The sequence below is a fragment of the Panicum virgatum genome, chromosome 4N, assembly GCF_016808335.1.
Source record: "Panicum virgatum strain AP13 chromosome 4N, P.virgatum_v5, whole genome shotgun sequence".
In the NCBI taxonomy this organism is placed as follows: Eukaryota; Viridiplantae; Streptophyta; class Magnoliopsida; order Poales; family Poaceae; genus Panicum; species Panicum virgatum.
In genome coordinates, this window is record NC_053148.1 from 13,382,509 (window position 1) to 13,395,544 (window position 13,036).

The 13,036-nt window shown below is 46.4% G+C and overlaps 2 protein-coding genes and 1 long non-coding RNA gene across 3 annotated transcripts; all 3 read right to left on the reverse strand.

Annotated features, from left to right (window-relative positions):
• Window positions 1-522: 522 nt before the first annotated feature.
• On the reverse strand, window positions 523-3,761 carry LOC120670279 (GEM-like protein 1). The gene is made up of 4 exons (XM_039950364.1): window positions 3,395-3,761; window positions 3,184-3,285; window positions 1,549-1,820; window positions 523-1,045 (listed from the first exon to the last, which is right to left on the reverse strand). Exons 1-4 carry the CDS (start codon window positions 3,699-3,701, stop codon window positions 857-859), a joined length of 870 nt encoding a protein of 289 aa, XP_039806298.1. The 5' UTR covers window positions 3,702-3,761; the 3' UTR covers window positions 523-856.
• Window positions 3,762-9,260: 5,499 nt separating this feature from the next.
• LOC120670985 lies at window positions 9,261-10,146 on the reverse strand. The gene is made up of 2 exons (XR_005673461.1): window positions 9,836-10,146; window positions 9,261-9,599 (listed from the first exon to the last, which is right to left on the reverse strand). It is a non-coding gene; the product is annotated as an uncharacterized LOC120670985 (long non-coding RNA).
• Window positions 10,147-10,461: 315 nt separating this feature from the next.
• Window positions 10,462-12,634, reverse strand: LOC120670984 (cyclin-D3-1-like). The gene is made up of 6 exons (XM_039951174.1): window positions 12,154-12,634; window positions 11,883-11,969; window positions 11,687-11,785; window positions 11,405-11,606; window positions 11,186-11,307; window positions 10,462-10,999 (listed from the first exon to the last, which is right to left on the reverse strand). The coding sequence occupies exons 1-6, from the start codon at window positions 12,460-12,462 to the stop codon at window positions 10,775-10,777; spliced, it is 1,044 nt and encodes a 347-aa protein (XP_039807108.1). The 5' UTR covers window positions 12,463-12,634; the 3' UTR covers window positions 10,462-10,774.
• Window positions 12,635-13,036: the final 402 nt, after the last annotated feature.

Consider the following 13,036-nt stretch of genomic DNA (forward strand, 5'->3'; position numbering starts at 1 on the left):
AAGATGAGGTTGGGGAGGAAGAAGATGACGGGGAGAGGATGAGAGGTGAGCGATGCGGACGGAGGGCTCACGGTGGTGTGTTGGAGCAAATGGCCACGAAGTTTCAGCGTGTTGGGGAAAAGACCATTTTTCAGTGTCCTACGGCAAAAAACACTTTTTATGAGTTTCCTGCGCCCAATTTTACCTTTTTTTTTCTTTGGATGGGGGCATTGCTGCCCCCCTAACTTGATCTTTTGTGTTGAAATTGCTGCTTCCCAGCGAACACTCATTTGTTTTTTCCGCCGCTACCATACTAGCAACGCACTACCCCACAGCGCACCGTCACGGCTGTTGCAACGTGCCGACTGCCTAGTGCCAGGTAAAAATAATCCAGCACGACCCAATTCGGCAGCTTGACCACTGACCAACCGCGCACCGTCACTCACGCTTTACTCATGTGCCGGCACGGCGGTGGGTGCAGAAAATTTTAGGTCCTAGTTTTGCATGACGTACTTATAGCTCAGCCGAAAACACAATCTGAAATAGCATCAGTAGGTGTTTTCTTTTGGCCACCGGTTCCATTCCATTTTCCTAGGCCCTTGACATGCAAGTTCTCAACAAACATTCAACACTGTCACATTTCAATGTCGGTAACTAAGGCACTCAAAATGGACAGGTGCAGTGCTTTCCAGCATATATCTCATGATTACAACACAGGGAGGAATAACAAACAATTCCACTGTGCAAGCTAGTGAGTGTATCGTGTCGAAAGCTTCAGTGCAGAGGATTCGAGACAGGAGACACTCAGAAGCCAAGGAATCCTGGTTCCGAACTGGAGACACCCAATGATGTAACCAAAATCTTCCATTTAATGTCTTTATGGTTGCAACTCACGAGCACTAGCCAGGGCTTCTTGAAGGCTGGCTGCGGCTTTGTCGTACATCAGAAAACCCATGAACCAGAACTCGTGACCTTCAACAGAAACAACCTGAATGTACTTCTCTGCAGGATTTATTTTGCTCACTGAAGGATTAGCTGCTCTTAGCTGGTGAAGAGGAATGACCACCTGTTTCGCAAAGTGAAGAAAACATATTGTTAATGAAAACAATCATCAGCTCTTGAAGTTCTGCCAATGTTGAATACCAAAATGGATCAAGCAGCCACTGAGCCAAAAGGTACAAGCTAGCTAGGGAGTGACAAATGAACATGCATCATCTTTCATCTTTGTAAGTCACAATCATTACTTTAGCGTTCACACCAGTTTCATCCAGGGACAGGCACAATGGTAAGCACATTGTCCTCAGTTCCTTTTGGTTTATATTTTTATTTTTCTTCAGAATGGAGTGGAATGGAAGAGCATCATTACTCTCATCTCCAGAACCAATGCAAAATTCACCAGTAACAAAATAGGTTTATACCTATTCTTACATTATGTTCCATTGAAAATATACAGGAAACAAACTCAATGATCACTAATAGCAATCAAACACACGATTAACTGATGTGCAAAGAGATTATTCATTTCAATAGCAGTACTTAGATGATCCAGAGAAAGTGGATGGCCTTTACCTTGTAGTAACTCCATTCAGTTTTGTTTCCAGCTTTGTAAGAGAGAGGATTGTCACTGCAGAATGCGATCTTAGCTGTAGAAATGTACAAGACTCCCATGACAGGACCTGCTGATGTTGAAAGATAACATGCATAGCATACTTTCAGCTGCTCATCTGGAAGAGCTTCAAACGTCTGCTTAAATATTTTTTCATAGCCTCCTTCTGCTAGAACTTTAGTTCCTTGAGCTAGGCGTCCCATAGCAGCTTCAGTTAAACTAGGTCCAGTCTTGACTGTTAGGAAAAATGGCGTATCATCAGGTAAAGAGCAAACCATCTGACAGAAGACATTAAGTTTATTTTCCACAACTTCATTTAGACTTGTAGGTTGATATAGGATCTTGCAGGTTGGTTATCACTTATCAATTATCTGCTGAATGTCTCACTTCATCATGGTCAATCTTACAAATGTGAAGTAAATAAGGTGGCTGGCTACACAATACACATGCCACTTACAGGACCTTCTATTCTATTAATACTATTATTTTTTAGAACTACAGCTTATGTGGCAAGTGTGAAATGTTTACCCAAGCTTGCAAGTTCTTGAAACTTCAGCTTCAAAAACATAAGTTTTTGCATGGCCTCCTAGAGTGCTAGTTCCATAGAAAATTGGCACAGAAATACATCACTTCTTCTGTGATGTATTTAGCCTATTCGTACCCAAAAGGTAACAGCTAATCTCAGTGTTGTAAGATTTGTCCTAAGGTGCTGCTGTTATTCCTAAGGATTTAGTTCAAGGTGCATGCAAACAGAACTTTACACATGCATTTGTATAAAAACCTGATGTTTTGAAATCTCTAATAATTTTGCTATCATGAACATTCAGTCAGCAGAAACACCACTAACTGGATGAACTGAAGATGAAAAAAAAAATTCTTTCCCTCCACAAATGACTAATAAGCATACTACAAGCCAGATAATATGCTGTGACTAATGAATGTCTGAGGAAGATCAACAAGGTTATTGGTATAGTACAAGTTATCAGGCAACAGTGCTTCAAAGAAGTGTTTTAAATCACTAGTAAACTTATCAAGATACCTTGCCTACAAGGCATAAAGCATAGAAAGCTACACCAAAATGTTCCAAGTATGCATCTTTCCTGGGGCCAAAGGATCAAGTATCCTGCTACCCCTCTCTACAATCCCCAAAATCACTCCGTTCGGCTGTACTATTTTCGGCTGCTCTCGACCTGCTCTAGGCTGTAGCTCTTCCAGCCAAGGCAGCAAAGCAGCAGGGTTGCTGCTGATTGCAGACGTGCTCCAGCCAAGGCAGCAAACCGAGGCGGACGGCGACCGAGTCTGCTATTTTTGGGCAGTTGCCCAGCCGAACAGATGTGTAGGCCAGCCGAACGGCTGCTGTGCCCAGGCAGAAGCAGCCCAGCAGCCGAGAGCAGCTAAAAGTAGTACAGCCGAACAGAGTGAATATATATAGTTCTCGAAAGGGGTGTAGCACAGCTTTCACTTAATGCTTTCCTTTGATCCTTAGAAAGCCCGCGCATCGTACCAATCCGTGCACCTTAAGGAATGAATCTCGTAAACAAACGAAAACAGATGATTCTCCGAAAGAAGAGAAGATTAATGGGGTGCTGAGATCTCACAGTGCTGCCACGTGTCTCGGCTTAGGCTCTCGACCATCTTTGTCGTCTCCCCCCACGACTTCCCCCACCTCGACAGCGTCTCCTTCATCGCTTCCACGGCGCCTGATAATGGCGCAAATCCAGAGCGAAATCAGAAACCAAAACCCTTCCTCTACAGATCATATCTAGCTAGGCTAAGCTCGACGCGCCGCGGCAGCGGGGCGGTTTTTACCCTTGGACGAGGAGGCCGGGGGGCCGCGGGACACGTACTGGCTGGACTCCGCGGCGGCGGCGGCGTGCACGTGCGTCGGCGAGTCCGACGTGAGCTTCTCGCTCCACGTGACGGTCTTGGGCGCCGGAGCGGGCGGCGGATCGGCCGCCTCGGGCGCCGGCGCCGGCGCGGGCGGGGCGGGATCGGAAGCGGGGACGGTGTCGCTGGCACTCGCGGTGGCGGCGGCGGCCTGCGCGGCGGCCGGCTGGGGCGCCGCGGGGGCGGGGGCGTCGACGGCGGGGTGCATCTCGGCGGGCGGCTGCTGCATCTGAGGGATGCGGGGGGCGCGGTGGTGGGGTCCGAGGAAACGGAAGGGGGGAGTGGGGAATGGGGGGGGGGGGGGGGGGGGTTGCGCGTGGGGTTGGCGACTAGCGGTGGTGGGGGGTCAACCCGTTTGCTCTAGGAAAGTCGCAGCTCCCACGCGGCGCTGCAATTGCAACGGGTTCGATTCCGTGGGATCAGCGGTGGTTGGTTCTAGAAGCGGCAGGGGGATAGATATGGCCGGGCCTATAAAACTGGCTCGTGATCGTGCTAGCCAGCTGCAGCTGCTAGCGGTCGGCCCCGTTAGGCTGTGCGCACATTTTCCCTTTTTCATTGATGGTTCATGTGGCTATGATTTTTTTCTTAAGAGGTAAATTTTGCCAAAGGACCTCTAGCTGACTTAGTTAGGGGAACCCAGCGGCACTCCTCAGATCCTGGGTTCGACTCCTCATGGGAGCGAATTTCAAGTTGAGGTTAAAAAAATTCCCTCGCCTGCCTCATGTCCAAAGCACTGTGGAGCCCGGCCTAACTCACAAGGCGACGGGCCCCCGTGTACGGGTGGGCAGGGGTTCGGGGATTTTCTTGGCCTGCTGTGAGAAGGTCATTCTAACTCTCAAAAAATGCCGTGGGGCGGTCTTACCCCCGCAGGTCAATTTTTTTTTTAAGAGGTAAATTTTAAGATATAGTACTACATGACGATGGAGGGAGTACTGCTTTTGCTTGTAAAAATATAGTGGTAGAGAATTCGTGCAGTCTTGATATTTTTTGACTTTGACTATCAGTTTAAGGTAGCATTTGAGTTTGCCTTTGCCATATGGACAATATAATTATATTTCTCATAAAACGTACTTTCGTAGTATGTCAGAAGGTTTAGCTTCAAAAGGAGTACATAACAAGGCTACCTTCACTTACAAAACTACTTGGAGAGGTTTAGCTTTACTTTGGCCTATGTCAAAATTTTCACGACCATTTACAACACTTCATTGTGAGCTGTGGCACGGTAACACCCTTTAGTCCGTAGATCTGATGCATACTGCCCCTGCTGCTCAGTTCTTCTCTTCTCACTGCAATGTGGAGAGGAAACAAATATTCCTGGTTCCAAACCCTAGCAAAATTCACATGCATAGGCACAATCTTGCCTTCTCCAGTCCGCAACTTGTACCAAACTTGACTTCTCCTGTCCGTCGACTATGGTCGTATCACACACAATTCGCAAGCTATCGTCACCACACACACACACACACATAGGAAAAACAAATTTTCTACGCGCGTGTATAGTTACTCCTACCACAAGTCCACAATACAGTGGGTACAGTGATTGGTCGTCGCGTACGTACGCGCAAGATGATCGAGAGGAAACCTTTGCTTCCTCTCGCCCCGAACAGCTTGAGATCTGACGCTTGTTATCATTGCCTCCCGTTGTCCCGCAGCTCCCGCGGGGATCTAGTTCTTTCTCAGTGTCTGCAATCCTGTCGCCTCTTGGCCTTTTGCAGTGGTCCGCGTACAGTTGTCGTCGTACTCCATGAATAAGGTCCATTTACAGGATCAGCTTGCGGTATGTGTTTGGAATCGCTTGCTGATTCCTGCAGGGACTACAGGCCCGGTCGAGCCAAGCTCATTTCGTTGAACTATATATTTCGGACTTTAAAGCAAAAGCAATAAAGTGGAAATGAACAAACTGGAGGACTGGTAGGTAAAATTATTTTCAAGAAGAATGCCTATGTTAAATCGCGGCCACACCTCTAAAAGAAGCACGGGGGCAAAATGACTAGCCACTTGTTATGATAAAAAAATTCATATTATGTTTTTGAGCATGTTATGATATCCCTTGTCATCATGCAAAATTTTAACTTAGGCCATGTTTAGTTCCCAAAAATTTTCTCACAGTACCCATCATATCAAATCTTCGGACACATACATGGAACATTAAATGCAGTTAAAAAATAATTAATTATACAGTTTAACTGTAAACAACGAGACAAATTTTTTAAGCCTAATTAGTTCATAATTAGACATTAATTGCTAAATAAAGTGCTACTGTACCAAAATCTAAAAAATTTCGTGAACTAAACAAGACCTTAAAACTCCGGTCGTGCGAGGAGAATAAAAAGAGACAACTCTTACTGAGAGGTAATAAATTGAACCAATCTTATTAAAGAGACAAATCACACATGGCCTACCACTCAAATCCGCACAAAATTGTCTCAAATAATTAAATCTCATCTACAACCTTAACTAACCCAATGCTAAATACTGCATCCATAGCACCGATGCGTGATACCCGGCAGCAAGCTGGAAGCGCACCGCTGCTGGTTCCATTGCATGATTACTGCGCTGCCTGCAAGATCTGCTGAGCCTCTCAGAAACCGCTACTGCTGCGGCACAAACAGCTCCCCGCAAAAGCCCCCTCCGCTAACTCCACAGGGCGAAACAAAGCCTCGGCGACACCGCGAGGCCATCGGCCGGGCGGCCGGCCGGGTGTGTGTGTGACCACGATCCTGTCACCATGGCCCCGGGGCTTGCCTCTTCCATGACGGATTAGCTTGCTCTCCAGACATCCGAACCCGAGGACACGCAGGTAAACATCAGCAGCAGTAGGATTGTACACGATGCAAGGAGCTCATGGCACAATAGCGGACCACTGGCTGGAGGTTCCCGCCCAGGGTTTGAAACCCTAGATGCGGCTGCTTCAAACTTCAGAGATCTCCTTTAAGGTATCTATTTCAAAAAAAAAAAAAGATTGTACACAGTGCATAGGTCGTTGCTGAGCGCACGCGCGCAGCTGCCAGCAGTGGGCACGGGCGCAGCCTGTATCCACAACGCATCTGGTCATTGCGTTTGTCCTGGTAAGCAATAGCACTGGCCTTGTTTGGTTGCATCTAGCGCAACTAGCGATACAAGAGAATCTTGCATGCATGGAGTATTAAACGAAATTTATTTGCAAAACTTTTTCACAGATGGATGTAACTTTTCGCAACGAATCTAATAACGATAATTAATTGATGATTGGCTACAGTGATGCTACAGTAACCAACCACTAATCATACGGTCAAAGGCCTTATTAAATTCGTTGTGGAGTTAGTTTTTGTAAACAACCTTTATTTAGTATTTTTAATTATTAGTCAAAGTTTGTGCTACTGCCCAAACCAAACAGGCACACTGTCGCCTATCGTCCAGTGATGCTGCTATGTTAAAGTCAATGCCCTTCGTTGTGTTCGCTTGGTTGTGGTTGGTGGGCGGTACTGATCTATTATGAGAGAATAATACTGCTAACTAGCTGATAGCTGGTGGCTGACGCTGATTTAGTATGAGAGAACAGTCCTATAGCTGACAAGCCAAATGAAGAAAAGAAGTGAAAGCGCCCCCCCTTAGAGAAGAACCTGAATTCCTTGTCTTCTGCAGCAGAAGAGCAGATCGAGATGACTTGACAGATGAGAGACCTAGTAGGAATAATCTCTAGCCTGTTTAGATTTCCTAGAACGGATATTCCGGCCTCTCCGCATGAAGGACAAAATGAAGTCTATTTGCAAAACCTCTTTAGGGATAGGTATGATTTTTCACGACGAATCTAATGACGGTAATTAATCAATGATTAGCTACAGTGATGCTACAGTAACCATCATCAAATCATGTGTCAAAAGCCTCATTAAAATCTTCAAGGTTTTTAGCGCAGGATTCTGAAGTTGGTTTTGTAAACTGGCTTTGTTTGACACTGTAATTATCTGTCAAAGTGTTATTATTCACTTGAAAGAACCAAATCAAACAAGGCCAATGTTACTCGACAGATCAGAGTTTCGAATCTGACTTTTTTTTTGTACAGGTCACCGTGTTTTGGATTTGACTGTGGCAGGCTGTTTGCAGCCAAGCAATGGCATCAGGTGGCGGTCCACAGTAACAGAGCTGCAGTAGCAAATGAGTACACTTGGTGACCGTACCGTGTCTGAGCTGTAGTGAGATGGAGTAGCAAAACTGGGGTTTAATTTACTCTGTTCTGCATTCACAGCACAGGCCTAACAGCTTTCTGCTGCACATTTGCCTTTGCAACACTGATGCACAACTGACGAGGGATCATGACTGAATATATCAAGAACATTTCCTTTTTCCTCGCAGAAAAAAAAGAACATCTCCTTTCCTACTGGCCAATCTAGTGTGACAAAGGTTAAGAAGTAGCACCTGGAGAAAGCTCAGATAGTAAAGACTGCAAGACTGCAGATGCACCTTGACTGCACTGTCCATCATACCATCATACTTGTTCATTCATGGTGCTTAATTATTAAAAAAACTAAAAAAAGCTCTGCTCTTCTCACAACAAGAAACAAAAAAGAGAGGACGATTCCTGGTCCAAACTAAGTAGGGGATCAAACGGTCTGCATGTTCTTTACCAATCATAGCCTGAGCAACCATTATCGTTCAACAAGAAAGCCATCGTCGCATCACGAGCCATGTTCGTCAGTCCATCACATGTACGTACGTATACGCAGTACACGCTGGGCCCAGAGACCGGCCGTCGTCTACGTACAGGCTCGAGCAACCTTGCTCCCTCGCCCCGAGCAGCTCGATCGGGATCTGCCGCTCGCCATCGTTAGCGTAGCTGTCGCGGAGATTTCATCTGGCCCTTTCAGAGCTTGCAATCCTCTCGACTCTTTTTTCCTGTCTCCAGTGGTTTCGATTTCGAATGCTCGGATAAGGCAATGGTAAATCCACTACGGGACACACCAATTTCGGCCCCCTTTGGGAGGGCTCCGCCCCCGCCGGCCCGGCTTCATGCTACAGGAAATACACTGTTTCTACTGTTTCCCACTGTAGCAGCAACAGAAAACGGCTCCGGCTCCTCCTTGCTGTGTCTTGTGTCAGAGGGAGCCGCGCGGAGCTGGGTTTTAGCGGCTTCTTGCGGCTTCAAACAGTAGTGAACAGTGCCGGAGCTGGAGCCGCGAGAAGCCCAGCCAAACACGCCCTTCATGTGCCGATCGGCATCGGGGGACACAAGATTTGCCAGAGGATTGCAGCGGCAGGATCCACTGATAACATCGTAATCCGGGGCTTGCGAGCTGCCTGACCAGCCGCGATCCCGTCGTCATGGCCCCGGGGGCCGGGGCAACCATGGCCGCGGCTCCGCCGTGGGCCACGGCGAGGGCAGGGGCCGGCGGCGGCGGGTGGCCGGGATCCATCGCCACCGGTGGCATTGAAGCCTGCGTAGGATGCCAGGGTGGGGCCGCAGCATGGCCACAACTGATTATGGCAAGCACGCTGCACACAGACACAGGCCGATACTGAACAGAGCAACAAGGGCAGGTACCGGAGTGGCAGAACACTTTGCTTGAAGATGCATGCAACCCGGTGGGGGCGATCCGCGATAAAAACTGGTGGATGAATTAAAAGTGCAGGTCAAGCGTTGGTGAAAGATTATGTTACTGACAGGTCAGGATTGTGGATCTAAAACCAGTATTTCTACATGGCTATGTTTGGCTTAGACTGGCAGCGAGTGTACCCAAGAAAAACGGCGTCAGATGGCACTCCACAGTGGCAAAACTGTAGTAGCAAGGAGTATGCTGAGATGAGATCATGGGAATACGATGTTCGAGCCTACAAGAGCTCAACATCTTCCGTTTTTCACATACACTTGGGGAAGGGGTTCATGCCTGAACATCAGGAACACTTGCACTTACTAATACAGAGCGTGGAAATATTTACGAAAGATTGCACAAGCAATTTTCTCTTGGAACGATCACAAATTGCAAGAGTGAAGATGCACCTTGACTGCAATGTCCCACTGATAAAGCATTATGTAACACGACTTCTCTAAAAAAAAAATGTCTCACTGGCTGACTACATTGTATTGCTCTGAGCATTACCATCTTACCAACATGGTGGGGGATGACGACGATGCAGAATGCTTGGACATACACTGCATGAATTAGATCTTGAGCTTCAGCTCGAAAAGGAACAAGGTTACGACAACAACCTATTTTTGTGTGCCCTTGTTTCTCGGGTATTTGAGCAGCAGAACAAAAAATATCAGAACTAGTTTTCTTTCTTTAATGGGGTTTATACTAGATAAGTGAAACAAGCCAAGCCTTGTAGCAGCCTATCATTATATAGTTCTGACAAATTCATTAACTTTTTTAGGGAACCAATACATACCTTTCCTCCTCAATATGTGTTTGTTTTCTTCCTTGTATTTCCATTACCCACATCAAAGCATCCCTCTCCCAGGTTCTCACAAAAGCAAAGAAGTGAGCATGAATACAAAATGCAACAAAACAACTCTCATCTCTACAGCAAATGGAGTTCATGGTTCAATTCCGCTATCTACCTCATACCCTCAACCAATCAGCCAATAACCAATACCATCACCGGACCATCAAATAGTTTTGCACACTCAAGACTCTTGTAAAAAAAAAAGAAGCTAAAACCCCGCTGCAAGTCAATTGGCTTTGGCCATTGGGGTGGAGCATAGTCATAGGATTCGGGGTCGATGCCTCGTCCCACGACCCGGGAACGCCGTTCCGATTCGAGGGTCGGAGTCAAAAAGGGTCAGTGTCCCATTCAAGATTGGATCGCGTCCCGGTTTGAGAGGGGTCGCAGCCCCATTACTAGCAGATTTAATTGGGATAAGAAGGTTAAGGGTGTGGTTTTTGTTAGATAATGAGCCGAGTACGTGTACTATGGTCTAAATGTACTCTTTTTATACATTTCTTATATACTTGTGCAGATTAGTTTCTTCATTAGTAGCACATATATAGTTTTTGTCTTTTTAAAGACGCATCGACCCGAAAATGTCGACCCGGATGAATCAGGGTCACGTTCCACATAATAATTTATCGTTCCACAGAGGTATACCCCCTTCGTACCACAATTTTATAAAGTGGCGACCCTCGACCCCGTTCCTCGACCCGGTCGACCCAGGAACTTTGTGACTATGGGGTGGAGGGGGGGGACACGGTCCGTATTTTCTCTTGCTTCTTTGAATCCTCAAAACATCTAGGGCATACCAATTCTTCCTGAGTGGCTGAATTAGATTGACATGCTTGAAGCAATAGTTGGAGTCTTGGAGAGTGAAGCACCTGGCCATGAGACCAATCATCTGCAAATCCTTCTCCTTTTGCTTGCTGACGGAGCTTCATCGTGTACTAGAGCAATTCCTACACTGACGGCATCATTTTGTTGGCTTTCGCATGCAGTTACATCCAGCACACCTATGGGGCTATGCTGCTTGGGGAAAACTGGAGAGCCAATTGACTTGAGAATAATGTTTTCCATAACAATCTTTTCTTGAATCACTTCATAGCATCCTAATATCCTCTCCTACATGTATGAGTGCATGTAAGCAGATCAGTAAGCATCGAAGTATACTTGAAATCAAGGCATAAGCTAAGAACTTCATGATTGAAATCAAGGCATAAGCTAACAACTCTAATATCCTAATTTTCATAATCCAACAAACCATATTGCATTTCTGGATTGTGAACTCTGGTGACGTATATGCAATACCTTTCTTAATTGTTTGCAACAAGTCATCAAACTCTCAAGTATTGAACTGTCATATTTTCCCAATGCCACAAGAGCCACACTTGCGGCAATCTCTGACGGTCTGAATGCCATGAATTCAGCAGCTGCAGAGCAAAATTTGATCATCTTTAGGAATTGATCACCATCACATTCTACTAAACAAGTGCTAAAGGCTACACACACTTGTACTAAGAATCATACCTTTAGATGTGCTCAAGATAAGTTGAATTGAGCGAGCAAGTATGATTTCAGATACTGCATCACCATCACTGAATTTGTGAAGATAGTAGTCAATAAATGAGCAAGCAGTCACAGCTTGCATCCTCCATCTCAGGGTATTGAGCACCAGATGCTCCATCCTGTGCACAGTCGTAGGATCAAATACATATTCCGCATCGACCACCTATCAAGCCATCGATTTCAACAACTTGAGAAAACACATAATATTTGCAGATGTGTCGCATAATCTATAACTGCACTTGCCTGCAAGTCTAAAGGATTTAGGACAATTGTTTCCTCCATTTTTGCAGCCAAGGACAATACAGCCACTGCTAAGAGTTGTGTCACCCAAGCTTCCCCTAGCTGCAATCAGAAACATTTGCACAATGACTTGGCATTTATCACAGCAAAATCAAGATACCCGGACCCGGACAAGAAGAAATAAATGCAGAGTCCTTACAGCAAAATCGCACAAAGAGAGGAACCGATCTAGGTAGTTCACAGACAAGACAGCCGTCAAAGGTCCGAACTTGTAATGCTCATGTACCTATTCACCATATATTACAAAGAACAGATTCGATCAATCACCAAGCTGAGGACAGGTAAATCAACAAGTACCAAATAAAGAACAGACAGCACAATGAGGCATTAAAGGAGACAACTTTTATCCAGATTCTCCGCATCGCATCCTGAACACCACGATTCAGAGAAATAAGCAGGGAATGAGTCACCTTCCAAATCCAGTCAATGGCGGCGCTCCTGACGGCCACCAAATCCAACCCGCCAGGTTGCTGCAGGAGCCGCTGGGCGTAGCCCTCCATGGGCAGGTGCCCCTCCTCCCTCTCCAGGAGCTCATCGATGAAGCTCTCCGACTGCAGCGGAAAGTCAATCAACAAGCACCCAGAAGAAGCGTCGGCGTGGCGCGACGGCGTTCGAAGAACCCACGAAATGTCCTCGCTCTCCTCCTCAAGGTCGAAAATGGTGGTGCTGTCCTCTGAGCAGAGAAGCATGGATGCAGCAAGGTCGAATCTTGGCATCATTCTATAGTGCCCAAGAACCACGCTGCTTGGCACAAGCTATTGCTTTGTGGTTCTATTTTTATTCTAGACACTATCTGTGTTCTTTTTGCTTGTGTTCTTCCTACGAGTAGACGAGAAGGGGAAGAAGACAGGGGAGGACTAGGAGAGGAGGCCACTGTAGTAGAGATAGAGAGGAGTGGAGAGGGAGAGGCAGGGTTTTGTAGGATCCCTGTGAGAGAGAGAGAGGAGCACTTGTGAATTTTGCCTTGTCAGAGGTCCCTTTCGAGAGCTATTTAGCACAAAGTTTCAAGTGCAAGTGAAAATAGGGGAACACACAGGGGTGGAACACGAAGAAAATTCTGGGGTGTTGTTTCGTTTTGGATTCTTCCGAGGTGAGCCAACGCCCCTTGTTGGCCCGGATCCTCTGCGCGCTCGCGTGGTGTGCGCGTATCTCACGGTTTCTTCATCGCGGTCCGCGGACAGTACGGCCGTGTTGGCGAATTGTCAATGTGATGGTGTATTCCGTACAATCAGAGGACCAGCCTTTGTTAATTGAGCTGCTAAATTAATGAACAATGTTAAAGTTACTGTTTAA

What these genes read in the sequence shown, in the direction of transcription:
- LOC120670279 (XM_039950364.1), bottom strand. Translation starts at nt 3,701, where the DNA reads ATGCAGCAGCCGCCCGCCGAGATGCACCCCGCCGTCGACGCCCCCGCC. An exon ending in CCCGGCCTCCTCGTCCAAGG is followed by an intron (nt 3,286 to 3,394) that starts GTAAAAACCGCC and finishes CGCCATTATCAG; the next exon opens with GCGCCGTGGAAGCGATGAAG. An exon ending in CTGAATGGAGTTACTACAAG is followed by an intron (nt 1,046 to 1,548) that starts GTAAAGGCCATC and finishes TTTGCGAAACAG; the next exon opens with GTGGTCATTCCTCTTCACCA.
- LOC120670984 (XM_039951174.1), bottom strand. Translation starts at nt 12,462, where the DNA reads ATGATGCCAAGATTCGACCTTGCTGCATCCATGCTTCTCTGCTCAGAG. An exon ending in TCTCTTTGTGCGATTTTGCT is followed by an intron (nt 11,786 to 11,882) that starts GTAAGGACTCTG and finishes TTCTGATTGCAG; the next exon opens with CTAGGGGAAGCTTGGGTGAC. An exon ending in TATCTTGAGCACATCTAAAG is followed by an intron (nt 11,308 to 11,404) that starts GTATGATTCTTA and finishes TTTGCTCTGCAG; the next exon opens with CTGCTGAATTCATGGCATTC.